The sequence below is a fragment of the Rhyacophila brunnea genome, unplaced genomic scaffold (assembly GCF_057557595.1).
Source record: "Rhyacophila brunnea isolate RB1 unplaced genomic scaffold, BYU_Rbru_1.0 scaffold_17, whole genome shotgun sequence".
Lineage (NCBI taxonomy): Eukaryota > Metazoa > Arthropoda > Insecta > Trichoptera > Rhyacophilidae > Rhyacophila > Rhyacophila brunnea.
Window position 1 is genome coordinate 14810993 of NW_028232827.1, and position 27974 is coordinate 14838966.

The 27974-nt window shown below is 34.3% G+C and overlaps 1 protein-coding gene across 1 annotated transcript; it reads left to right on the forward strand.

Annotated features, from left to right (window-relative positions):
• The first annotated feature begins 49 nt into the window (after window positions 1-49).
• fliI (FLII actin remodeling protein) lies at window positions 50-27972 on the forward strand. The gene is made up of 23 exons (XM_085944773.1): window positions 50-134; window positions 448-558; window positions 1773-2011; window positions 6252-6413; window positions 7332-7546; window positions 9395-9617; window positions 11295-11536; window positions 12139-12301; window positions 13731-13977; window positions 15262-15447; window positions 15952-16085; window positions 16310-16490; window positions 17115-17290; window positions 17750-17876; window positions 18958-19079; window positions 19372-19582; window positions 19946-20109; window positions 20801-20939; window positions 23351-23463; window positions 23893-24043; window positions 24160-24324; window positions 24549-24662; window positions 26425-27972. Exons 1-23 carry the CDS (start codon window positions 72-74, stop codon window positions 26557-26559), a joined length of 3783 nt encoding a protein of 1260 aa, XP_085800899.1. The 5' UTR covers window positions 50-71; the 3' UTR covers window positions 26560-27972.
• The last annotated feature ends 2 nt before the right edge of the window (window positions 27973-27974 follow it).

The window sequence follows — 27974 nt, forward strand, 5'->3', positions numbered from 1 at the left end:
ATGACTGCATGCAGGCTGCAGCCGTAAACGAAAGATATTTTTGACATTTAGATTTGATATGAGCCACAACTATGGCTAACTCGGGTGTGTTACCTTTTGTAAGAGGAGTTGATTTTACTAGTAATGACTTTAGTGTGAGTATAAATTTCTCTAAGAAATGATAATCCGTCATCCAATGAAATAAATTACTTCTTTATTTCGTTTGCCCGCAAACAATATTATTTATATTGTGTTCATTCCGTCAATACCTCAGAAGTTTTTATTATTGTGTTATTTTCATCATTTGTGTCGGTTTAATTATGCTTTCGATATAGATTATTCAATATTAAGATTGTTAATGATACGTCCAAGTATTACCATGTCGTATTTTGTTATTCTACATAATTCAATACTCTGTTAAGGAATCATCGATGGATTTTCAATTAAATCAATAACATTTGTTTCCAGCAAGGAAAGTTTCCTACAGCCATGCGTCTTATGACAGGCGTTCAATGGCTTAAACTAGATAGAACCAAGCTATCAGAAATTCCAGAAGAGATGGGAAAGCTTATGAAACTGGTAGGCACAGAAATACTTTATCTCAAAATCATTACTATTAAGACTCGAAGAATAAAATAATCTGCATCAGGCTTTCAACTACCAAATGTAACTTATTTATTGGATGAGCATTTACATGGTAGAATTTCATTATTATGGTGGATAAATAATCAAAAATATAGCACAATTTATAAGTAATATAAGTTTTAACACCTATGTCACTTAACATTCCTTCACCAAAACAGTCAATCTCACATTATAGCTGCAATTTGTATGCCTGAGATACTGACAGGTATGGATATTATCATGCAGTAAACCACCGGGTGTAGAAATATAGCAAAAATCTTTAAATTTTATCAACTTGAATAATTTCAAGACTTTTTAAAATTTGGTACATTCTGACGGAAGCGACCGCCTCATCTGCATCTACTACCTAAAGAAAGCTGTCAGGATGAATAAAATTGTTTTTCGTAATTTGGTCTAAAAAATTGTAGGTTAAACGTAATTGCAATTAATACATTGCATACTTACAAATTATTTTTTTATTAAATAAATAGCTTTCTATTTTACATATCATCATTGACCGGTTAAAACCTTTGATGTGACAATTTTGTCAAAATGATTTTTTTCTGCTTATTTATATTACACCACATAATTTAGTAAACCCTTCCAAAATTAACATAGAAACATCCAATACAATATGTCTCGTTTTAATAAGATCGTAATACCTACAATATTTGTTAGTCATCAAATTGGAGCTATTACTCTTCTTGGTTGTTCCCTCTTGGCTGATGATCATGATCATTTTGAAATTCAGTCATCTTTGAGCGACCAAGACTTTCCACCCTTTTCGATCCTCTGCTTCTCTCAGGGCAAAGTACAGACTGCCCCCTGTAAGTTCCTTCACTCGGCGCTCCAGTACGCCGACACTCTTTCTCTGCTTCACCTTCCCTATTACAAACCTCGATAATGACGGCCCCCCCACTACCTGTTATTTAGATAAATCAAGTCATTATAAATACACTACGAGATGTATTACGAGACTTAAAAAAAATCTGTCCTAATGTTTGTGCTTATAAAGTCGTTTTTTGTCACTTCTATAAAATCTTGATTTTGTGACATCGGGTGTTTTAATATCTCAACAACATAATATAACATTCGATTGGATAATAAAGCTAATCTTTTTCTTAATTCTAAATAAGCCCCTGTGATCTAAATGCTTTTGAACATTTTAGGAAAATCTGTCGCTGAAGAGAAACAACCTTGAAAAATTATATGGAGAATTAACGGAACTCCATTGTTTGAGGTCTCTCAATATACGGCACAATAAAGTAAAAAGTTCTGGACTGCCTGCTGATTTATTTTGTTTGGAGGAATTGACAACATTAGACCTCTCGCATAACAGATTGAAAGATGTACCAACGGGCCTTGAAAAGGCAAAATCATTATTGGTGTTAAACTTAAGTCATAACACGTAAGTATTAAATGACATTAATGTATTAAAAGAACTACCATTCGTGACGTAGAACTACATTAATGGTTTTAACGTATGTATTCATGTAATAATTGGCTGATTACTAGGCGAGACAGACATATAAACTGAAGATAGTCAAATCTCCTAGTTTCGACAAGATTATTATTGCAATATTAACACATTCGCGGACACGTCGTGTTAACTAATACGTGTTAACCCTTTTACTCCCACGGGGCCGATATTTCGGCCCACCATACCTATGCGAAAACTCCATCTGGGCCGATCCATCGGCCGAAAGTTTGGAACCAAATTTACGATTTATTCCAAATTTTTTCCCGTCATATTTCGTTCATGTAGACGAAGCATTATATTCACTGTGTGTTGATTGTGAGCAATGACATTAATATGGACGAAGCATCTAGAAAATAAAATGACACTCACTTTGTGTCGGGTCTGCCGGATGGCGAAATTCATATTTTAATATCGGTATCCTACGCTCAAATGAACGTTCTGCTTGCAAGCGGTCTGGCGACACCGCTGGGTCTGCCCATACAAAATTTCTGACTGTCAGGTTTCGACTCCACCGTTATTATTGTGTTACAAAATGCCAATGTGCCTAGTTAAAAATTGTAAAAAAAATTTACTAAACACTCCAAGAAAGATGGGATATCACTTTTCATGTGTTAGTATTATTTATTATTTAGAAAATGCCATTTTAAGATAATGTTTATTCAATGCAATTGAATGACAGAAACCATTGGACAGTCGCCTGTGATGCGCTGGCTCACTTGCGTCTAATCTCCGAAAAGTCGTAAGTAACCGAGAATCTGTTTCTAACGCAATGAGTCATGACACTAATACGCCATTACAATAAAGGTTATATTACTATAAATTCTCGAAGCTTGTATCGCATAATGGAAATGGATACGTCATATGGTCACGTGACATCTACCTATGCATCTGTGAATGACTTTCATGCACAATTTCTCGTGCGCGCCGGTATGAAGTGAGTTGTCCATTTAATATGTCATTGATTGTGAGTAACATTTATTTTAGTGTCGGCATTGTTTATAATTATGCCATACCCTAATAACTCACAAGTCATAATTGCTCTGCTGTCGAACTTGAGACCAAAGAGGGTCATAAAAATAATAAAACATTATTTTTATGACACATTTTAAATTCTGATATTTCTTTTAGTTGTTTTATGATTAATATACGAGGGTGGGTCAATAAGTCCTTAGAAAAGCCGACAGGTGGCGCGACTAGTACTGTAAGCGGTTTGTTTTCATGCAGCGGCACTACCGATTCAGTATGCTGCGAAGTTTCAATCAGATTGGTCGGGTTGTTGTGTGTTTCTCGTACATTTAAAAAAAAAAATTGCTTGTGGAAAATGGAAAAATTGAAAATGGAGAAAATTGAGTTTAGAGCTGTTATTAAACATTTTAATATAAAAGGGTTAACAGCAAAGGAAATAAAAAATGAGTTGGATTTAGTTCACGGCATATCTGCTCCTTCACTTGCAACTATTTATAACTGGTTAAATGAATTTAAACGTGGTCGTACATCAACAAAGGATGAACCACGCTCAGGACGTCCTGTAGAGGTGACTACACCAGAAATGATCAATAAAATCCACGATATGGTGTTAAGTGACCGAAGATTAAAGTTGAGTGAGATAATTGAGGTTACAGGGATCTCAAAAGGTAGCGTCATTTCTATTTTACATGACAAATTGGGCATGAAAAAAATTTCTGCAAGATGGGTGCCGCGTTTGCTCACAGTCGACAATAAACGCAATAGGGTGGTGGCCTCTAAAGCCCTGTTGTCGCTCATGCAACGCAATCCGGATGAATTTTTTCATCGCTTTGTGACTGTAGATGAAACATGGATACACCACTATACTCCCGAGACGAAAGAACAGTCAAAGCAGTGGATTGCGAAAGGCGAACCATGTCCAAAGAAGGCGAAAACCGTAAAATCAGCTGGTAAGGTTATGGCTACTGTATTTTGGGATGCACGTGGAATTATTTTCGTTGACTATTTGGAAAAAGGAAAAACAATATCAGGGGATTATTATGCATCTTTATTGGACCAGCTAAAAAACAAAATTGAAGAAAAACGGCCTCATTTAAACAGGAAAAAAATCCTCTTTCATCAGGACAATGCCCGTGTTCACACATGTTTACGATCAATGGCTAAAATTGAAGAATTGAAGTTCGAATTGGTCGACCACCCACCGTATTCGCCAGATTTAGCCCCCAGTGACTTTTTCCTTTTCCCAAACTTAAAAAAATGGCTAAGTGGACAACGTTTTTTTTCAAATGAAGAAGTCATCGATCGGACAAATGCTTATTTTGAGGACCTTCCGAAAACTTATTTTTCTGACGGTTTGAAAAAAATTTAGAGACGTCTAACCAAGTGTATTGAGCTCCAAGGAGATTATGTTGAGAAATAAAAAAAAAATACAAAAATAAAAACTGTTTTAATGCTTTTTTCTAAGGAATTATTGACCCACCCTCGTATCACATTACAAAATGAAATTTGTAATTTTTGAACTAACAATGGATGCCACTGTATTTTTGGTAAGATGGTGAAAAAATACATGAATATAAATATTATTATAAATGATTTAGTGCTTTGAGACTTATTTTTTGAAATTACTTCATTCCATATCAGTTAGTCGTCGATACTGTATCGAATTCTCTTGCGATTTCGTGAATTGAATAATATTCTTGAATACCTTGACACTATACGATTTTTTTTGATTACTTTATAAAAATTCTATTTCATAGAGAAATAATAATATGTTTATTTTTTTTTCTGTTACTACATAAGGATAGATTATATTATAAAATTTGATATATCAATTATAAATAAAAAAATGTTGTCACACTTGTTTTGTTGTTCAAACATAGTTTTATCCGTTCATTTCTAAATAAATATTGATACATTATTTTTTTCTTTTGTTTTATTGATGTAAACTATCAATATTATTACTTATTATTGCTTTATACACCATTGAGAACACACAAAAAAAGTTTCAAATTTTTAAAACATGTGTAGAATTAGTTATTTAAAAAAAACTAAATCGACGATTTGTTGTCAAAAAACGCTTGGGAGTTTTCGCATATGCTAGGCTAAATCAGCTGGGAGTAAAAGAGTTAATGATATGACACATTAATATTTTTATTTTTAAATTTTCGATTTAGATATATAGAAATGAGTTAAGTCTTAAAATACGACACTATCTAATGGAAATATGTTCGCGCCGTGACACAAGTAGCAGGAAACTATTGTTTTAATCCAAAATATGACTTCTATAGATTTATATTAAAAAAAGAAAAAATGGAGGTTACCAACTTTATAACTAATAGCCTCATACGTTTACGTATTTCATAAAAACAAATATCATTACAATCATTTTTCACTATCACAATAAGATAAGGTTTTTTTTGTTTGTGATAATAGATTAAAAGCTGCATTTAATTATAATGTATATTTTTACAAATATTATTTAAAATTCAATTGGAAGTATTAAAAATATGTATTTGTAATTTATATGTAAGTACATTGTGTATTTCATTTACATCAATTTTATAAATCTCACACTATGAAATACAAATTTAATATAAATTAATTATAAATTGTTACCTAACTAATTAACACTAGGGCAAATACAAAATGCGAAAGAAATCCTTGCAATCGTTCGGTAATTTCATCGGACATTTGATCTAAAATAATATTAATTCCTTTTACCCACAAGTTGGTCAACAAACAAAACAGTATACAAGAAATGGTTATTAACCATTTGCCTAATTCATGGGGACCTTGCTTTGGATCAAAACACAATAAAAAAAATAACAAATTATTTTTGTCAGACACACTATGCCTACAGAAACGGAAACACTGGCACTACTCCACCTTGGGATACAAACCATTTGCACATAACCGATTATAAATATTTTATTAGACATGACAGACTGATCGTGTAGGTTTTCGTGTGGTGCATATTGTCATCTCTTGTTAAAGAAGTGTTTTTAGTATTTTTGAAAATCACTGATAAGTCATGAAAAATAAAGCTTAACCATATACCCCTTCAAATCCTTTTTAAAAGGGGCGGGGCCTACCCGTACCACAGTTTGAGAAACACTGGCTTAGGACATAAACTGCTGTTTTTTTTTACTTCTACTTATTGTTAGTTAAATGAAAATAATTATATGTACTTCTTTTTTTATAGAATCGATAGTATTCCACCAGCATTGTTCGTGCAATTAACGGATCTACTGTTTCTGGATTTATCTAATAATGATTTGGAGACGTTACCTCCACAAACTCGAAGATTGGCTAACATGCGGACCTTGATCTTGAATGATAATCCATTAGCGCTGTTCCAATTAAGGTATAGTACCGTTTGATTTTGTTATACTGATGTCCTATAATTAATGTATCGCATTGTAAATAATTAATTTTCGATAACTCGAGCAGATATGACATAATGCAAATGTGGCTGAGTGAGAGAAACTGATACGACAGGAGGGATGTTAACACTGTCAGCCGTGGGTTAGTAAGGTATCGGTTTCTCATACTGAGGTGACAACACATCTGTGATTTTCTCAAGCCTGGAAGTTTCTGTAATTGCGGCTCGTGACCTGTTGTGTTAAAAAAAATCGGTGTGTGTACTTATGTACGTGCTTTAGAAGTTATACTTCTTTGGCATAACAAAACAAAACTTGTATAAGCTAGATTCTTCGACTAGCTCTTAATTATCTTGTTAAATTACACACTCAAGAAAAAGGACCGCTTATTGGAATGCCGTTGGTTTATTTCTATACACTTTAACTTATATTATAATTATTTATCGTTGTTTTTATTTTTAAAGTAACAACTGCCACTATGACGTTTAATAGTTTGTTTACGTAAGGAATTGCAAATGGCCGACAATAATAAATTCGTTTCCTAGGCAACGTAACATTTCTTCGTACATATAATAATAATTCGCTGCCTAGGCAACGGAATAAACTATAATATTATACTGTATAATCGTCACGATTGCATTATCATACTGTGGCGTAAAGGCAGTGCGTTCGGCTGATAACCGAACAATCGTGGTTCGAATCCAATCGAGTGCGATTTTTTTCGTGTGAAAAAATAAATTATGTGTTACATGTCACACGCCAAAAATACACTCTGATCTGATTTTGCAAACGCGCCTAAAGAAGTATAACTTCAAAAAATATAGTGACCGTAGACGATATACAAATTGACTTTGGCTACGTCAGAAGAAATCCTCACCTTACGACTAATTAAATTTTTCCAGACAATTGACATCTCTTCAAAACCTGGAAACCTTACACATGCGTAACACTCAACGAACGTTGACAAACATCCCGAACAATCTGGAGTCTTTGTCGAGTTTGTCAGATTTAGACTTATCGCAGAATGGCTTGACTAAGGTACCTGACGGAGTATATTCATTAATCAACCTTAAGCGATTGAATCTTAGCGAGAATGAAATAACCGAGCTCTCCACAGGTGTGTATAATTTAACACTGTCCCTATTTTAAACTATGGATAAACATGGCTTGATCAGCATAATTTAATGCTTGCGAGACGAATATATAATTAAATTGCATATTATGCTTAAATATATTATCATCACGTTATGTGCTGTCACAGTAAGTATGAGAAAACAATGTGTGATATCGTTTTTCTTGAGAAGAGGTATTAGAGGTTTTAGAATGAGGTACCTATGTACTGCATCGACACCCGCATGACTCAATGAACGTTTTTTATCATTTTCTACATGCCTAAACATTTGCGACTCATGTCGTTCTTTGTTTTTAGTATTTTTCTCTGTGGATTTTCTATTAAATTATTATCTGTGTATGTCTGCTGTTTACATCTATTATCTATGGTCGCCTGGTTGGTTTCTGTTCAAAATATTATCTATGGATGCAATATCGCAAGTAATTTTAACGTACACATGCGTAACTGTTTAATTAATTGAAATTAGTATGAATAATGAATAATAATTCAAAATACTAATACATTTGAGTTGGCATTCTCTATCATTGAATTTATAGAGATAGTGACCATTCAAAATATTCTGCAGAATGACGAAACCATAGACTAAATTTGTCGCCATGACAGCACATAACGTGATGGTAATGTATCTGAAGCATTACTCATCAAAAAATTTCAGTAAGCATACTCTAGCCTTTTCAGTGTTCAATTTATGACTATCGACTGATATTAAAACAGTGACTTTTCATACATGTCTATATTATATTTGTATGGCTACTTTTATTGGAACTAATCTGATTTATAAAATCAATAGGATTCCCCAAAAGAGTCTGAACCTAGTCAGCTTTATCATTAAACCAACCGGATTCTGGTATTCTGGAAGACTGCAGAGTACCATACACAAGGTGTTTAAAATAAAGATATTGGCATAACTGGCGAGCGACTGGGATTCTTGGAGGTGCCACATGGTATCCACATGTCCACAAAGTAGTTTTTTGTATGTTTTTATGGCCTTGTTTCATCTCAAGGCATTTCCTGATGTATATGAAGTGTGGATGTTGGGTTAATTTTGTTTATATTATGTACATAATTTGAAAATACCACAGAAATAATATAATTACTAGAAAAAAATATGACACCCAGCGGGACTTGAGCGTTCACTGGATTCGCGCCAATGTGCCTTACCTACTAAGCTAAGAATATAAACAGTAATTTTTACATTTTTGAAGCGAATCCTGTAAATCATTCATTGAATAAAAAAAATAGTTCATTAATTTAGTTTATATTTGGTTAAATTAAATGCCTGCTAATAATGCATGTGGTGTATTCAAATGTACCTATATTGCCTAAATTACATGACATGACTCACACCAATCTCCGTTAGCAATAATTATTGTCAACCATATTCGACTATTACATGCAACGATTCAGGTACCAATTAGATTGTCTCGACGCGTGTTGTGATTGGTTCATAACATACGTTATATTGCCGGTGTTAAAAATTGTCAGTCGATTAAAAATTATCTTTTGGCGGCCACATTAAACAGTCTTCGAATGTAAACTATTTTGATTATGTAAAAATATGTATAGTAAAGACAAGTAACAAGTTACTAATAATTATTGTATCTACTATGCATATTTTTGTTTTGTATTGTTAATGTCTTCAAATAAGAGACACCTCCGGTAACAATTATGAAGTTTAATTTAACATGACAGCATTGATATCATGCGAGGCTGTAGGTAGACCTACTACTACCTAGGATATTTTCGGCTGATATTGGTCAAGTTTAGAATAAATAGCCAACCTGTAAAAGGGTCAACCACATTCTATTATTTATTGATAATTATTTTTCTCAGCAATTGAAATGTGGCAGAAGCTGGAAACGTTAAATCTCTCCCGAAATAAGCTAGCCGTGTTGCCCAACTCTCTTTGCAAGCTACAATCTCTTCGAAGGCTGTACGTGAATGATAATTTATTGGATTTTGAGGGGATTCCGTCGGGAATAGGAAAGCTTGGATGCCTTGAAGTGTTCTCAGCTGCAAATAATCATTTGGAAATGATACCGGAAGGATTATGCAGGTACCTACATATTCGGGAATTTTATCTATCTCTATTATTGTATCATAACTTTGAACAATAGATAATGAATATAAGTAAAAAAGTGTGATAATGCATAGAATATGATATATCTTTTTATCTATGATTTTACTAATATCTAAATTCTGCGCATTTTCTAAATGTATTCTGACAGCACATGTTGTAACAAGCATCAAAAGATACCTAATAATCTTCTAAAAAAATCCGCATGGCCCAAAATCTATAATCAATATGCTCCGCAAAATACAGTTACATGCAGGCAAAGCTATGGTTACAACCACATATTGTGCTAAATACAGCTTTGTGGATTAGGCTGTAGTCTACATTGTAACATAATATAAGTACTGACTATATAATTCGTCTTTTATGCCTCACAGTGAAGTAGTGACAGAGTGCCCGTCTCTGAAGTCATGTGTGCAGGTTCGAATCCTTCATCTAGCACACTTGTAATAATTTAGTCTCTGTTTAATTTAGAGCAAAAGAACTCCATTGGTTGCGTGAATCGCTAACAACCATACCTTATTAAGAGACCAATCTTACACTCCGTAGAACCCTATTTTATCGGTTTTTTTAATGTGGACCTTGACCGCCTCCAAGATATATCACGTCTGTCTATCATTTACCGTTTTTAAGCTTTATCCATCCTTGCAACATGACCCATCCATCGTAAGCCTCCCACTTTAACAAATTGTGTTGTTCTTGGCTCCGTAAACACGCGATACAGCTATCAATTTATTGTACCTCATTCGGCAGACACCGTTTTCTTCTATGCCTCCAAACATTTTTTTTTAGTCTATTATTAATATATCTTTTACATAACAGATAACATCTTTTGCCTTTTTGTAAACTAAAATTTTGCCCATTGTTTCATAACTTGTATATTATGTTCATATTAAGTTGTCTATCCACATGAATTATTTATTATTAATATGTTCTAAAAGCATGTTAATAACTTAAAAAAAATGTGTTTATTAATTTCCTTTTCATTGGGGAATATGATTGGTGCATTGATTTAATTACATAGCATTATTTTTATAGAAAAAAAACAATATGTATGTATCAAACATATGGTGGCTGAGTAGTTTCACATTCCAAGCTGTGAGATGCATTGTGTTCAACGAAGCGTAATAAATAATTCAGTTTTTAGATGATTCTTCACTCATGCATTCAATTATCATTTAGTAACTGTGCTCTGTTGATGGTGTGGAGATTGTATTTTCAGCAGCACGAATCCACACAAACAATCAATAATAATATTGTTTGATCCGGATAAAATATGTGTGATAATATTATAGGATGATTTGTGACAAAAAATTTTTTTTTCGGTTGAGTTTAACCCATGTTCAATAATGTGACAAGTATATTATATATGATGATATTTCTACATTCTCATTATTTAATTGAGCCAGATTTACCTCCTAAATGTACATGTTCAATCAATCAACATGACGTGTTCGTTTTATACTGTTTAACGTGTTCAAGAGTGCTTAAATAAACCTTGTTTTAAATAACAGATTTAAATGTTTATTTTAAACGTTCAAACGAATCATAACAGACTTTCTAGATGAATTTAATACGGTCTGTCCAGCTATGGGCCTCGCATATGGTGGAAATGTTGTGGAATGTGGCGTGCAAGTTATGCGAGTTTATCTGTCCCAGATGTGGTTCGTTGAAGAGGCTGAACCTGAGCACCAATCGTCTGATCACACTGCCGGACGCCATTCATCTGCTGACGGACCTGGACCAGTTGGATCTGAGGGATAATCCCGATCTCCTGATGCCTCCCAAGCCGCAGGAAGTCCAGAAAGGATCGGGCATTGAGTTTTATAATATTGACTTCTCGCTGCAAAATCAACTGCGATTAGCCGGAGCAATCGCCCCACCCCCCGCGCAAACTAACCGTGAGTTGGGTTTTATGTTTTTGTCTTTATTTTACTTATCGTTATTATATACACGGTTCAAATCTATAAGCTAATAAATTCCTTAGAAATCCATTTTACTTTTTAAAAATTGGGTAAATCATCTTCAACATGGCAATAACAAAAATATCATATAGATATTTTGACAAGAAACTAAAACATAATATTATGTATTATGTCACAATAAAATTTTACATTAAATCTATAATAAAATTATTACAAACATTCATGAGGTCACTTGAAAACAGGTCGAAGGCGGGACCTATCCCACATGTCACAGTTTGCTAATGATTGGTTGAATCCTTGAAAATTCATACTCACTAATTTTGTGGCCAAATGCAGAGGTATTAATGTTAAATTACCCTTAACTAAGATGTTCTAATAATAAAAATATTAATAAACACATAGCTTGCTTTTTTCACTTTCACTAAGTCGCCGAATGTTTGTGGTAAGAGCACTTAAGCACCTAAGTTTGACTGCATTTTTCTGTAACCATCCTAATAAGATAATAAATTATTTTTTACATTTTTGTCATAAAAAAGTAGTACTTATGTCTATAAATATATTTTTTGTATGTAATGTAGATTCAAGCAAAGATGTAGTGGCCCGCAAGCTTCGCTTGAGACGTGGTGGAAGGCGAGAAGAAGGCGCCGCTGCCGACCAGGACCAGGCCAAGATATTAAAAGGAATGCAGGACGCTCCCAATCTACCCACCTCACTAGACGGCATCAAAGGACAGTCCCTCAAGTACGCTCATCATTCAATATTATTTTTCATCATCCATTTCAATATGTGCGAACATGGAGTAATGGAAAGAACTAGTTTTTTAATTATTAGAGAAGACTCTTATCAGACTTCGTACTCTCCAAAGAGATTAAACAATTATTATATTTGTATAATAAGGAGGGTAATACAACATTTGTAATTGGCAGCATTAAATTTTATTCATTGTTTGTAAATAAAAAAGAAAATGGTGCTGTTTATGTCTGTATTAAATTTATATTATCATTTGTAAAATGGAATTCTACTAAGTAAATAAATGCTGACACAATTAATAAGAAATTCTTTCATCAATATCTTTGATAATCCTAGTGACGTTGACGTTAGATATAAATGGATGAAATCGACAATCATTCAATTAACTAAGCGCTAGAGGTGAGTTGGAAATACTGTCACAAGTTTGTGTACTTAAGTTTCGGATGAAACTACCCATACTAAGTATTTGTTGCCCAATAAACTTGTTTCAAGAAACTTGAAACGTATTAGATGTTCGAATTCGAACGCATTCGATAATATCTGCGCCGTGACTCGCTATTCAGCGCTATTGATATTAAATGCGCGCGAGCGAGATATCATGATACACGTATGTCTAGCCATGATATTATACTCAACTGTCATTGTTCTCCCTTTCTCCTCTGTTGTAAAGTTGGTATAGTGAAGGACAGAAATGGTCACGTGTTCGTTTTATAGGATACTTTTGAGTTCGCCTTAGGGTTTTAGGTTTAAGAGTTTTTGGTTTTAGTTGAGTATGAAACTTTATCGAGTCCAGGAGTTCGACGCATGGTATGAGATCTCGCCGACCGCTAGCTAGTTCGTAGTCTTGCCACGTATGAAATCATCGCCTCGGCGTCGCGACTCGCGTATGTTTAGTATGCGACGGGTTTTAATTTTAGTTTTAGTTGAGTAAGACATTTACATCGAATTGACGTCAGTCGCAAGCCGGAATAACGGAGTTCTGATAACGCTAACTGATTACGCGTTTATCTGGTTTCGTCACGTCAAGTTTCTCGATTTTTTAGTGCTATAATTGTAATTTGTAAACATAAACTGAATTCAAATTATATGCGTGATTGTATAAATGGATAACTACTGAAACATGAGTGACTAGCGCCACAGTTCCAGCTGTACCTGTCTTGAAAATGGGACATTTCAAAAAGCCGACGTATTTTTAACGATTCTATTAAAGCTGATATTTCAAATACTAGTAAGTATTTTGGAACAAGTTTAGATACCAAGTATTTTTTTATACTGGTAGTAAGTATACTTAGTCTTCAAAATCGACCAGTTTTCCCACCTCTACTAAGCGCTCTGTCATACGGCCACACTGTTTGTCAAACTCAGATAACTCTTGGAGATTTTATTCATTTTATTATTATTGTTTTTGCACAATTTTCAGACCAAAGAGATGGGATGAGGCGTTGGAAAAACCTCCGCTGGACTATTCCGAGTTCTTCGACGATGACGCGGGTCAAATGCCGGGACTGTCCATTTGGGAGATTGAAAACTTCCTGCCGAACATGATTGAAGAAGTCGCGCATGGAAAATTCTACGAGGGAGACGCTTACATCGTCTTGAAGACTTCCCTGGACGACCAGGGAGCCCTCGTGTGGGAGATTCATTTCTGGATCGGAGAAAAAGCCACTGTTAGTCATTTTACTTTTTGAAGTTATACTTTTGGCGCGTTTGGGCAAATCAGATCAGAGTGTATTTTTGACGTGTGACATGTAACACATAATTTATTTTTTCACACGAAAAAAAACGCACTCGATTGGATTCGAACCACCGATTGTTCGGTTATCAGCCGAACGCACTACCTTTACGCCACAGTATGATACTGCAATCGTGACTATTATACAGTATAATATTATAGTGTAGAATTGTTCCGTTGCCTAGGCAGCGAATTTATTATTGTCGGCCATTTGCAATTCCTTACGTAAACATCGATTAAACGTCCTAGTGGCAGTTGTTCTTTTAAAAATAAAACAACGATAAATAATTATATAATTCAGTAATATAAGTTAAAATTTATAGAAATAAACCAACGGCACTTCAATAAGCGGCCCGTTTTCTTATGTGTGTAATTTAACAAGATAATTAAGAGCTAGTTGAAGAATCTGGGTTATCACAAGTTTTGTTTTTGTTTTGTTACGCCAAAGAAGTACAACTTCTAACGCGCGTACATAAGTACACACACCGATTTTTTTTATATTCTAGACAATATCGTATATATAACGGGTATAGTATGATCAGTAAATATTACAATTACGCAGTTTATTACATTGCCTAAGGTTACAGATATTTCTTTGTTCCTGGGTTTTCAAACCTAAAGTCCAAAATACATTGGAAGATTCTCTCCCTTATTGTCTGTCATGATCACCACCGATCGTAAAATATCACTATGGATCATTGTAGTTGTGGCCGAAATGGAATAATTCTTATTTTTAGTGCCCAACTCACTCGTCGATTGCTGACAGTGGGGTCGAAGTTTACCGAGAATGTACGACAATATTCGAATTAACCATTAGCTTTCGAGTATACCCACACGTGGCTTGGTTTGTCTTGCTTTTAACATAATAAAAATTTGATGTTTACATAATGAAGGCTGCCTGACTTTATTCATTATTTTAATGGACAATAATAATACAAAACACAAATAATATGCAACTATATTATACAATCAGCAACTTACTGAATCGTTCTGTCTAATTGGTATTTAAAGTGGATGATTGCTCACGGCGATCGGTGTTGATCATTGAATCTGGTTGGGTTTGCATATCTACTGCTATAATTAGACATTAATAACAACTCGAATGTTTAAAATGTTCGCTAAAAAAGAATAAGGAAAGGTTTTAATATTCGTAATTCTAGAGTATATTTGAATTTTGAAAGAGAGCGATAATTACAGTGAACCTATTGTGAATTGACAGTTGGACAAGAGAGCATGTGCAGCGATTCATGCGGTTCACCTGAGGAACTACCTAGGGGCGGGCGGACGCACCATGCGCCAAGAGCAGGGGGACGAGTCAGAGGACTTCCTGCAGCTGTTCCCGTGCGCCCTCACCTACATCCAGGGAGGTCGCACCGCCAGTGGCTTCTTCACCATTGAAGACACCGTAACACATATTTCATTTATTGATCATAAATACTGTTTAACATTTTCAAATCTAGTTAATCGAGAACACTAGATTTCCAAAGATACTTAGAACTGATTCTATTCCAAGAAATACTCTCTGTAATCCCAGTTAAATATCTATGTTCATAGCCAATCAGGACATATCGTCGTCCACCAAAGAGTGGTTGTCATATTGACAGTCTTTTTTTATTATTACAAGGAGTAATTGTTGACCAATCGCTCAACCCATTGTGTCCTTGCTCTGGATCAGACATGCATTGAAAAAAACATTTGAATTCTTGCCAAACGCAGGATTTGAACCCATGACCGCCACTCTAGAGACGAATGCTCCGTACTAATCGATATTGGAAAAAATATATTATTATCAGTTGGCTAATTGTGGCGACTACCAAGTGAAAAACACTTTTTTTTAAATATCGAGAATTACCATTAATTAATCGCTGAATCTTTTAAAAAGATTAATTTTATGTTATTTCTATTTCAGTATTATGCAACTCGACTGTACAGAGTTCATGCCAGTGGTTCTACAATCCATTTAGAGCCGGTGGCGGTTGAGGTAGCATCGTTGGATCCTAGATATGTTTATCTTCTTGATATGGGACTTAATATTTTCTTATGGTAAGCTATTATTATCAATCGGCATTGACTGCTTCAGAAATATTACACGAATATACTATTTTCATTGAAACAGAATAATGACATTAAAGTAGTAACATTAGTGATACATTGACTCAATGTAAACATATTTTAAGATCTAATTTTACAGCTGTTTTTAATAATATGTATCTGTATTATCTTCTTTTTGTAGCAACGTTAAAATGACTGCGATCTTTTTTTAACAGGTTTGGTAAAAAGTCAAAGAACACACTGAAATCGAAGGCTCGCCTATTTGCTGAAAAGATCAACAAAAATGAAAGAAAGAACCGAGCTGAAATTCAGTCTGAGATCCAAGGTAGTGAAGCGATGGAATTCTGGAAAGCTCTGGGTGATGTCGAAGGCTTAGCACCACAAATTCCTCCTAAGGCATGTTATGTACTTTGATTGAGTAATTATTTTTAATAAATCTTGTGGAGTGTATTAAACCCTATTTATGGTATCATCACTACATAATTTATATTAATTAAACTATTTAAACTGTTCTGTAGATCTATTCCAACTATGTGACTTGATACCACCCAATAACACCGTTTCGTTATATTTCCGAGATAACCCCAATGTGTTACAGATGTTTTCTGAGTGCAAAACGGTTATATTAAAGGAGGCATAACTGAGTTGTACCCGTGCTTCATTCTTCAATCTAACTCGTTGATGATTCGTATTTGCTTTGGGTGATGTCGCACTTGCTGTGCTATCGCCAATGTCACTATAAATGATATCTCAAAGAGTTATCTAATTAAAGCGCCGACAGAACCGTCATTAAAAATTATATTTTTGACGTTTCATACTAAATCCATTTTTATCACAATTCTAATGATTTCGAACTGATTATCTTTGAACCGAATTTCGAGGGTTCGATAATTCTTTAAATCTTTATGTAGCTGCTCGCAGCATATCGATTGACAAGCTTTGGTTTATAAGATGGTACATAAATAATAAGCCAAATAAGTTTAATCGTATTCTTACATGTATATATTAATTATATTATAGGAATTTGTGCCAGAAGATTTTAGCTGGAACCCTCCGCGATTATATCGAGTAGAGTTGGGTATGGGATATTTGGAACTTCCTCAAGTGGAGACACCAATAGGAACCAAACTACAACACACCCTGTTGACAAATCGGAATGTTTATATTCTGGACTGCTACCTCGATGTGTTTGTCTGGTAAATACTATTCATATCGAAGAATTTTGACTAATTTAAGAAAGAATCTAACGATAACATAAATATAATGTTATTATTAGATCGTTCTGAAGATGGGTTTGGGAATTAACATAAATTCTGTTTCAAAACCATTATAACTTACATGTAAATACTAGTTTAATTGATAACTATATTATTATATAGAAAGTTAATATTTTCCATGTTTGCAATGCATTCTAAATATATAAATTAATACAAATACATAGCTACCTATTATTTACGCTCTTACTTTAGTTACTATAGTTTTTACAATTTTGCTTGATTGTTTTATCTAAATAATGATGGTTCATTGTATAATTTGATTATTAGTCTTACTAATAGTATTATGCACTTTACTTTCATAATATATAAAAGCTCCATCCCCGTAAAAGAAAGTTTTTCTTCCACATCTTAAAAAGATTGAAATATTATCTGACACAGGTTCGGAAAGAAATCAACCAGACTTGTAAGAGCAGCGGCTGTCAAATTATCGCAAGAGCTGTTCAACATGATCGACCGACCGGCCCACGCCATGGTCACTCGCCTTCAAGAAGGAACTGAGCATCAGGTATAACTTTACAATTTATAATATTTTATATAAGTACTACAATGTTGCACATATTTTTCATGTTGATTATTTTTATCGTTGGCATAAAATAGTATTGAAGGAAGATGACAATAAATTAATATGAATGATGAGCTTATTAAAGAACAATCCAGCCATGCTCGCTTCTATTGATTAACAAAAACTTTGGGAAACTATACTTTCATGGTTCATACAGTGTATTCAATCATTCCATTTATGCTTTTTGGCACAGCCCATTCAACCACTTAACACAAATCTCATTTTATTTAAATATTAACATGTTCTACGATTTTTAAATCAGTCTATGTTAAAATGATATTTAAAGTATTTCTGTGCAACGAGTGAAAAGAATTTATTAATATTGAAGCAACATTTATTTTACGTAAGAATCTTTCCGTCAATGTGTTTGACAAATCAACATCCATATTTATTTAACCGGTTCTATGCCTTCAGCGAGTTATCTCGCTCTATGAGGCCGTGATCGACAGGCCGCACATACAAATTTCGCGAGTTATCTAACCTTTAAACTCAAATTACTTGCATAATATTTAAAATTAAACACACAGTGACATCTATTTGAATAATTATGAAATATTAAGCCACAAATCATCGGTATTACAGCGATTGTAGTAAGAGAAATATCGTCAGGCATAGAAAAGGTTTAATCCATTTTATTTTAAAAGTATAAATTGATGTTCTTGTTTATTTCAATTTATACAGATTAACCGTTTCACCGCGGAGCATTGAATTACCACATTTAAATAACATGCTAATTATATCTAATGCCCCCCTAATGAGGACACAACAGCTGTGAATGAGTTAAATTACTTAAAGTGAAATAATAAATTAGACATTTCATTAGACGAGTATATTGTTTGTATTCCACAAATAAAACCATTACATATAAACCTGATTCAAGTAGGTAATTAAACTTGCTAGCCTGAATAATTTGTGTTGATGTTTTTTGACTTGATGATCTATACATATAATATATGAATCTGTTAGTTAGTGCAGGGCCCAAAAATCATGTATGCTTTCTAAAAGATATGGTGATTTATTTCAGGTGTTCAAGAGTTACTTCCAGGGATGGGATGAAGTGATTGCTGTTGACTTCACTCGCACGGCGGAATCTGTTGCCAAAACGGGAGCTGACCTCACTCAATGGGCCAAAAAACAAGATACCAAGTATGTATACGTTTAAACTTGTACAATAAAATATTCACTTGCATATCTAGTTTAAAAGCCAAAAATATCATAAGATCAACCCCATAAATCTACACAGTTTCTTTAATAAAAGGTTATAATATAATAATTATTACTGATTAATTTAGTTCCACATGTACTAAAATCTGCCTAAATCTAAACTCAGATATGTACATAATATTATTTAACACAAGACCCCAAAAACTTAGAAACATTTAGTAATACATAATGTTATTATGCCTTGCGTATTAATGTAGGTATGTGTTAATTTTAGGGCTGATCTCTCTGCCCTGTTCACTCCGCGGCAGGCGGGCGTAACTGGCGCGGAGGCCCGCCAGCTGACGGAAGAGTGGTGTGAGGACTTGGAAGCGTTAGAGGCTTTCGTGCTGGAGGGACGCAAGTTTGTACGACTGCCCGAAGAGGAGATGGGTATCTTCCACACCAATGACTGCTATGTCTACCTGTGTAGATATATTGTACCTGAGGTATTTATTACATCTAATATTTATACTACATTGGATAGATAATAATACCCTTTAATTCGATGTTATCAGATAAATTTTACTCTTATGCCATATACAATAATTGTTACGGAAGGTTGCAAAACAATCAATCGAACAGTAGACACACACATTCAGAGAATCTTATTTTAAAAGAAATTTACCAATATAAAGCCGCATAATAAATCAACTAAAATAGATTTAAAATTAAAACATGAGTGACAGTAAACTATCTCAATACACGTCCATCTCTAGATAGGAATGTATTATTATTAATCATCTTTTTGTGAAATTTAATTGACACCATACCTAATATTTGAATCAAAACATCATTATTTATCGTTTTAGATTGCAGATCCAGAAGCAGAAGGAGAGAGTCCTTCAAGAGCTCGCAAGGAGTCGGAAGGAAGTCAGCAGGACGCTGAGGAATCGGAGGATTCAATCCAGTGGGTCGTTTACTTCTGGCAAGGACGCCAGGCCGGCAATATGGGATGGCTTACCTTCACTTTTGGGTAAGCTAAATTTATATAAAAGAATCAGACAGTATTTCGTTACACTGATAACTTTCGACAGGCATAAAAATATCCATTAAACGAGATTATAATAATATGTATGTGTAGCTATTATCATCATCATTAGTTGGGGTTGATCCACTACTGGATGAATGCTTCCCCTAGCACCTTCTGCTCTTCTCGGTCTTCACTGACGCATCCACTTCTCCTTAGGAGTTTGTCTATCCAGCGGGTTTTAGGGTGTCCCTGTGGTCATTTAATGCCCATTGGGTACCACTGTATGACATCATTTGTACAGTAATTGACAACTCACCGAGCGACATGCCGTTTTATCTGCTCGGCGACCTCTAACACACCATGCACTTTTATCTACCTCCTTATCCATTGTTTCTTTTGTGGTCTTTTCGCATTATGTCAAACGTATTTCCATGCCACGTTGCACTACTCGTAATTTTTGAATTTCTCTTATATTAAGGATCCATGTTTCACACGCATACGTGAGCGCTGGTAGCAAACATTGGTTTGAAAATTTTACACTTAGGACGCAATGAGAAATCACTTTTGAAGATACTATTCAGGCACCCATAGGCACTCCATGTTATAATTATATATATATTTACGAGTACAAGTAATTCTGAGGTTGACATTGCTTTCATCACACTACATTACATCAATTTCTTTTTCATTACAGCCTGGAGAAGAAATTCAAATCTTTGTGCCAAAATTTGGAAGTTGTGAGGACGCATCAGCAACAGGAAAATGTGAAATTCATGTCGCACTTCAGCAGAAAGTTTATTATAAAAGATGGAAAACGTAAAGTGAGCACAAAGGTATGAAATTCCCCCACAACTAGTTTGTTGCTGTAATGAATCGATAGACTAGGACTTTCAACCTTCTCACTAAACCGGCACTGTCTGCCAAACTCCCATAGCACACTAACCATTGGTATAACAGTAATTAAACATGACAATGTGCGACTCACGCCGACTCCACAAATTTTGTGTAGGCCAAATAGAAAATTATGCTGACATCACGTCCTTTATTAAATTATTTATTTTTAGAGTTCTGTATCTTAATAGTTAAAAAGATGTCTCGGGTTCATTGCAGAGGCCATTCTCAAGAGTTAATGTATTGAATGGTACTGACATGAATGCGAACACTGAAACTGTGTTAAAAAGGGTTCTATTTAGCTGACAGCAAACAAACGCTGCTCTAGAAAAGGGGTATAGTAATGGACCATGTCACTTGTGACGACCGGAGATACCATATTACAGTGAATTGTGGAGGTAGGCCGGCTAGATCTGACATAAATATTGCACACTAAATTCTGTCAATCATACTTATTTATTTTCATTAATAATACGAGGGTGGGTCAATAATTCCTTAGAAAAAAGCATTAAAACAGTTTTTAGTTTTGTATTTTTTTTTTATTTCTCAACATAATCTCCTTGGAGCTCAATACACTTGGTTAGACGTTTCTCAATTTTTTTTTAAACCGTCAGAAAAATAAGTTTTCGGAAGGTCCTCAAAATAAGCATTTGTCCGATCGATGACTTCTTCATTTGCAAAAAAACCTTATCCACTTAGCCATTTTTTTAAGTTTGGGAAAAGGAAAAAGTCACTGGGGGCTAAATCTGGCGAATACGGTGGGTGGTCGACCAATTCGAACTTCAATTCTTCAATTTTAGCCATTGATCGTAAACATGTGTGAACACGGGCATTGTCCTGATGAAAGAGGATTTTTTTCCTGTTTAAATGAGGCCATTTTTCTTCAATTTCGTTTTTTAGCTGGTCCAATAAAGATGCATAATAATCCCCTGTTATTGTTTTTCCTTTTTCCAAATAGTCAACGAAAATAATTTCACGTGCATCCCAAAATACAGTAGCCATAACCTTACCAGCTGATTTTACGGTTTTCGCCTTCTTTGGACATGGTTTGTCTTCGCAATCCACTGCTTTGACTGTTCTTTCGTCTCGGGAGTATAGTGGTGTATCCATGTTTCATCTACAGTCACAAAGCGACGAAAAAATTCATCCGGATTGCGTTGCATGAGCGACAACAGGGCTTTAGAGGCCACCACCCTATTGCGTTTATTGTCGACTGTGAGCAAACGCGGCACCCATCTTGCAGAAATATTTTTCATGCCCAATTTGTCATGTAAAATAGAAATGACGCTACCTTTTGAGATCCCTGTAACCTCAATTATCTCACTCAACTTTAATCTTCGGTCACTTAACACCATATCGTGGATTTTATTGATCATTTCTGGTGTAGTCACCTCTACAGGACGTCCTGAGCGTGGTTCATCCTTTGTTGATGTACGACCACGTTTAAATTCATTTAACCAGTTATAAATAGTTGCAAGTGAAGGAGCAGATATGCCGTGAACTAAATCCAACTCATTTTTTATTTCCTTTGCTGTTAACCCTTTTATATTAAAATGTTTAATAACAGCTCTAAACTCAATTTTCTCCATTTTCCATTTTCCACAAGCAATTTTTTTTTTAAATGTACGAAAAACACACAACAACCCGACCAATCTGATTGAAACTTCGCAGCATACTGAATCGGTAGTGCCGCTGCATGAAAACAAACCGCTTACAGTACTAGTCGCGCCACTTGTCGGCTTTTCTAAGGACTTATTGACCCACCCTCGTAATTGCAGATGGTGTTGGTAAGTTTTTAAAATTCAATTAAAGCCTTCGTCAATGTTATATTGGATAATAAATTTTGGTGAAAGTGCTAGAAGTCATGACGTTTTTATACGTAGCCCATCATCCCTAATATGATTGTTAGGGTTTCTGTGAATTTTGATAGCCTCTTTTACTAAGCACGAAAAATATCCCTTATTCCAGCCCAATATCTTAGTCAAAAAGTCAAATTTGTGACCATTATCCATCAAATGTTCGGCAATCGCTGTGCCACTGTATAGTGTTTTAATACCCTCTCGTGTTCAAGGGGAAGAAAGAATACGTGACACATAACTGTAAAAAAATTATAGACATAATCAATGCCAAATTTGTGCTCGATGCATATTGGACAGAAGATGTTTAATTCTCTGTCGAATAGTCGACTATGTTACGTATGTTATCATGCGCTTTATATATATACACACACCAGTATGCCATTAAAAAACACTGCAATAGACAATAGAAGAATTTTCCAAAATAAGCATCCCTAGCAATAATTAAAAATAATAGTTAAAGAAACAAATAAATAAACATTCATGTTTTTTCCCAGGTAAATGGTAAAGCTCCGGTAGAATTATATCATTTACGATCAAATGGAAGCCCTCTCTGTACGCGCCTAATCCAAATCAAACCCGACGCCACACATCTCAATAGTGCATTCTGGTAATTGTTTAATCATCTAATTAGGCTAGTAAATATTACGATACATTAAATTTATATTATTTAATAGTTCTTTTATTGTGTCGTGTATGGTGCATACATCACTCAGACACGACAAAATTCAAATGAGAAACTGATCAGCATCGGTGTAATGGAGATGTAACTGCGTGAGATAATAATATGCTACACCAGTTCATTTGCTACCAGGGATGACTGATGCTGATAATTATGAATCCTATAAATAGCTCCCGCTATGGCTTCATAACCTTTTAAAGGCGAAACGTGTATTACATTCAGTTGTCAAAAATATCAAAGCAGACATTTACCCCCAAAGCTCGTGCTGAATAATATGACTGTACGCAATGGAAATAAAATCTACCATTAGGTATTCTAAGAGTATAACGTTAATGGTTGATTTGTTTTATCTTCCAGTTACATTTTGAATGTGCCGTTTGAAACTGACGATGATTCGGAAAGTGGCATTGTTTATGTGTGGGTCGGATCTAAAAGTGATCCGGAAGAGGCTAGACTTGTCCAACAAATAGCTGAAGATATGTTCAACAGCCCATGGGTCAGCTTGCAGGTTTGTACTATTTCTAGATGAGCATTTCTGGAATATTTGAAGTCTATGAATCGGTAGGCACAGAAGAAACGTGGCCACAATTTATAGATTAAATGAAATATTATTTATTGCTATAGGTAATCAATGAAGGTGCCGAACCAGAAAACTTCTTCTGGGTAGGGATGGGAGGCCGAAAACCTTATGACCAGGATGCGGAGTTCATGAACTTCACAAGACTCTTCAGATGCTCTAATGAAAAAGGATATTTCACCGTTTCGGAGAAATGCTCAGACTTTTGTCAAGTAAGTTGCCATTTTATAAGTAGAAATATTTACTGAATTGTAGTAACAGTCAATAGTGCATGAAAGAACTACCTACTAATACCTCTACTTTGAAATCTGATCCTAATATTATTTTCTTCTTGACCGTTCTGTTCGTTTCTGTCACCTTTAATAGTTCTTTTAATTTTGTTACATAAGGAAGGCATCTTGCGTGAAAAAATATAATTTCAAAATGAATTTTCCAGGACGATTTGGCAGATGACGACATCATGATTTTAGATAACGGAGAGCAAGTTTTCCTCTGGCTGGGTGCCAGGTGTAGCGAAGTGGAAATAAAACTGGCCTACAAATCAGCTCAGGTATTCTTTTTCTGACATTAAATATTATATTTTAAAATGTATTGTAAAAAGAATGGGAGGTTATATTAACATACTTTTTTAAAAGGAACAGTTGGTTAGTTGCCCGAACCATTTCTGAAATAATAACTTGTGATTTTGGTCAGATGTCAAGTTCCGACTACTCGGCATACAATATCTACTCACTAACCCATTGAAATATTATGTGTTTTTATTGCTGAATAAGCCATGATAATATCAAATTTTAATAGACAAGATAAAGTAAATTAATACTATCAACCGAGGGTACTTGATGGAATTTAAATTTTAATTGATTTAAGTTTTGTACTACAGTAAAACCTCGTTAATACGAATTGATGATTAAAATAATATGAATTACGAAATATGAAATGTATGGGGGAAAATATTAAAATTTAAAAACAAAATTTTTGATTTTCATTAATTTCGTTTCCGATCATCGTAGATGTGTGCCTACCAAATTTCCGATACAATTCTTTCAAATTAAAATCTGTGCAAATACCATGCGTCATTAATCCATAAATTGAAGTTACCAAGTAGCTAGTAGTACAATTGTTTGGCATTGGTTCTCTAGTAAAACTATGTGAAAATCCAATAGACAATTAAATACGTACAGCCCTGAAACATGTGGGTAATTGTTTTTCCTTTGAGTGGAGAGCATTTGTGCCTCTGATGATATACCCCTGTGTGTCAATGGGTCGTAAAATGTCAGGATTATTTTTATTACCTTCATAAAATAAGCAATTTATGATGTTTTAAAAAAAGTCTGTCACAATTATTTTCAATGACTGGCTCATGAAATAGTGTACTTCATTACGATTTATTGAAATTTTTATATGCCAGGACTCTGAAATCATTTCAAATTACGAAATTCGAATTAAAGGTATGGCTTTATATGAAAATAATGTTCAAGAGACGTTTTTTTCGCGAAAATTTTGAATTATCAGTGTTCTTACTAAGAAGGTTTTACTGAATCCCATTTTAGTCCTTTTTTACGACTTGGGTTTAACCTTTAGGCATCTTCAGACACTATGCGCACTCACCAATGGTAAAATTCTCATTTATACAATAAAATAAAGTAAAAATCTTATTACCTACTAAGTAAAGGTGTTTTTTTATTTAACACAATCACTGCTGATCTTTTAATTTCCACATTTAAATAACACGTTAATTATATCTAATGACCAAGTACTCCAAACGCGCCAGTCGCGGTGTTGGCACTAAATGAGTTTTAATAGGTAGGTATATTTAATGAAATTTGTCTGTTCATTTTATTAAAGACAGTACCAAGTTCCAGTGTTTACTTAGTAATGACAATTTAAATCATTTACTGAATGTATTAATAGTGAGTAATGTATCTATTACAGGTTTTATAAACACTTAAAATATTAAAAATTCATTTTTATACTTGATCCTTTACTTAGTAGGTAATAAGGTTTTTGTCTTCTTTTATTGTATTAATTTATTATATAAACGAGAATTAACTGGATTCGCTGTCAGTGTGCATAGTGCCTGAAGATGCCGAGAGGCGTAACCCCGGTGACAAAAAAATGACTGGAATAGTACAAAACTTAAATCAATTTGAACAATATAAAGTGTTCATTTAGGAATCTTACATGTATGTTCTCGTAACATCCAATGGTGTCGCACGATACAACATTTTTATTCAATGAAAAAGAAAAATTCACTATGAGTGATAAAAAATAATATTTGTTCGAATAATTCTTTGAATTTTTTTAATTGATAGGTATACATACAGCACCTCCGGGTTAAGCAGCCTGAGAAACCCCGAAAACTATTCCTTACGCTGAAGAATAAGGAATCGAAGCGATTCACAAAGTGCTTCCATGCGTGGGGACAGCACAAGAGGCCACCAGAATAAGAAACCAACACACTATTAACAAATATAAGTGCTATATTGATCTTCAAGTGTTTCAAAGCTGTTTCATAAAATGTATTTATTTATTATTATTAAGAATCATAATTACCTAGCGCACAAGTTCATGACTCAATTTTGATATAAGGTTTTTAAAAGACTGTATAGCGATTGATTGTTTGTAGATGAGTGCCTTCCAATAAGCGCCCTTATATATTTAACTTGAAGTTATATAATGCAATAATGTTCTACATACTATGTAAACCTACAGATGTGTTGTTACCAATTAGGCCTGCCGCCCATTACGACGGCTAGATGCAACCACAACCTGTAAGATGTACCATTCCAGAGACAGTTCCGGTCATATTTTGCAGGGGATGGTGTGGAGTTGTCATACTCACATAGATCCGCACCGTTTTGTTGCAGTTATTTTGATCACATCGCGGATTAATTGGCATATGACAACTCTGCATGAGATCCCTGTCTGAATCGTCCCTATAACGTTACTTCCTGCGATTCATGGTTGCATAGTCTAGTAATGGGCGGTAGGGCCTCAGAGATGCACTTACATCAGATTACGTTTTTATATAGTATGTTTACGACTACAAATGGATTATGTATAATAGAAACTAATAGTAAACTACAGACTTCACCACGATTGTTGAATGAGTATTGAATAATTTCCAAAAAACGATTAGTGACTTACATTAAAACAAATCTTACAGCTATAATAATTTTACATTATGACGACTAATATATTATATAAATCATGCTTGAAGTTAGCATGTTCATAATTCATTTAATAATGTAAGACTGTTCACTTTTTATCCAGTGAATTATCAAATAAAGGGTTGTCTATATATGACATCACACATTAAGGGAGGGAGGGGGTCTGATGAGCCCCAAGCCCTCTCTACTTTCGGGCATTTTTTCATTCGCTAGATGAACGCATTCATATACTGCGCATTCCCTGCCTCAACCGGTTTCAAAATAGTCATTTTTCATGATGAAACCACTAGCGCACAAAGCTTCATCACCGATAGACTTGTTTAGAAATGTTCTGTGTATTATAGTTTTTTCAAAATACCATAATTTTTACATCTTTTGTATTTAAATCAGCATTATAAAAATATGACAACACTGCTTCATGTAAAAAAATTAAAACTTGAAATGTTCAAATGAAGTGATCAAATGTAGACATAGTTATATGATTTGTGACAAAGCGAATGGGGGGGGGGAATTAGAGAATGTGACATCACAAAATCGAATAAATAACAAACTTATTTTTTTAGAGAATAAAATATTTCGAATGGGGAATGTTACATAATTTACATAGGGATGTAAAAGATTTCATGAGTGTTGGGAGGTGGTAAAAAAATATTAAAAATCTTGTGATGTCATTTATAGACGACCCGTAATAG

Excerpts from the sequence above, each read along its gene's own strand:
- fliI (XM_085944773.1), top strand. The coding sequence starts at position 72 with ATGGCTAACTCGGGTGTGTTACCTTTTGTAAGAGGAGTTGATTTTACT. Across the intron at positions 2,012-6,251 it reads TTAAACTTAAGTCATAACAC|AATCGATAGTATTCCACCAG; the intron begins GTAAGTATTAAA and ends CTTTTTTTATAG. Across the intron at positions 13,978-15,261 it reads GGATCGGAGAAAAAGCCACT|TTGGACAAGAGAGCATGTGC; the intron begins GTTAGTCATTTT and ends GTGAATTGACAG.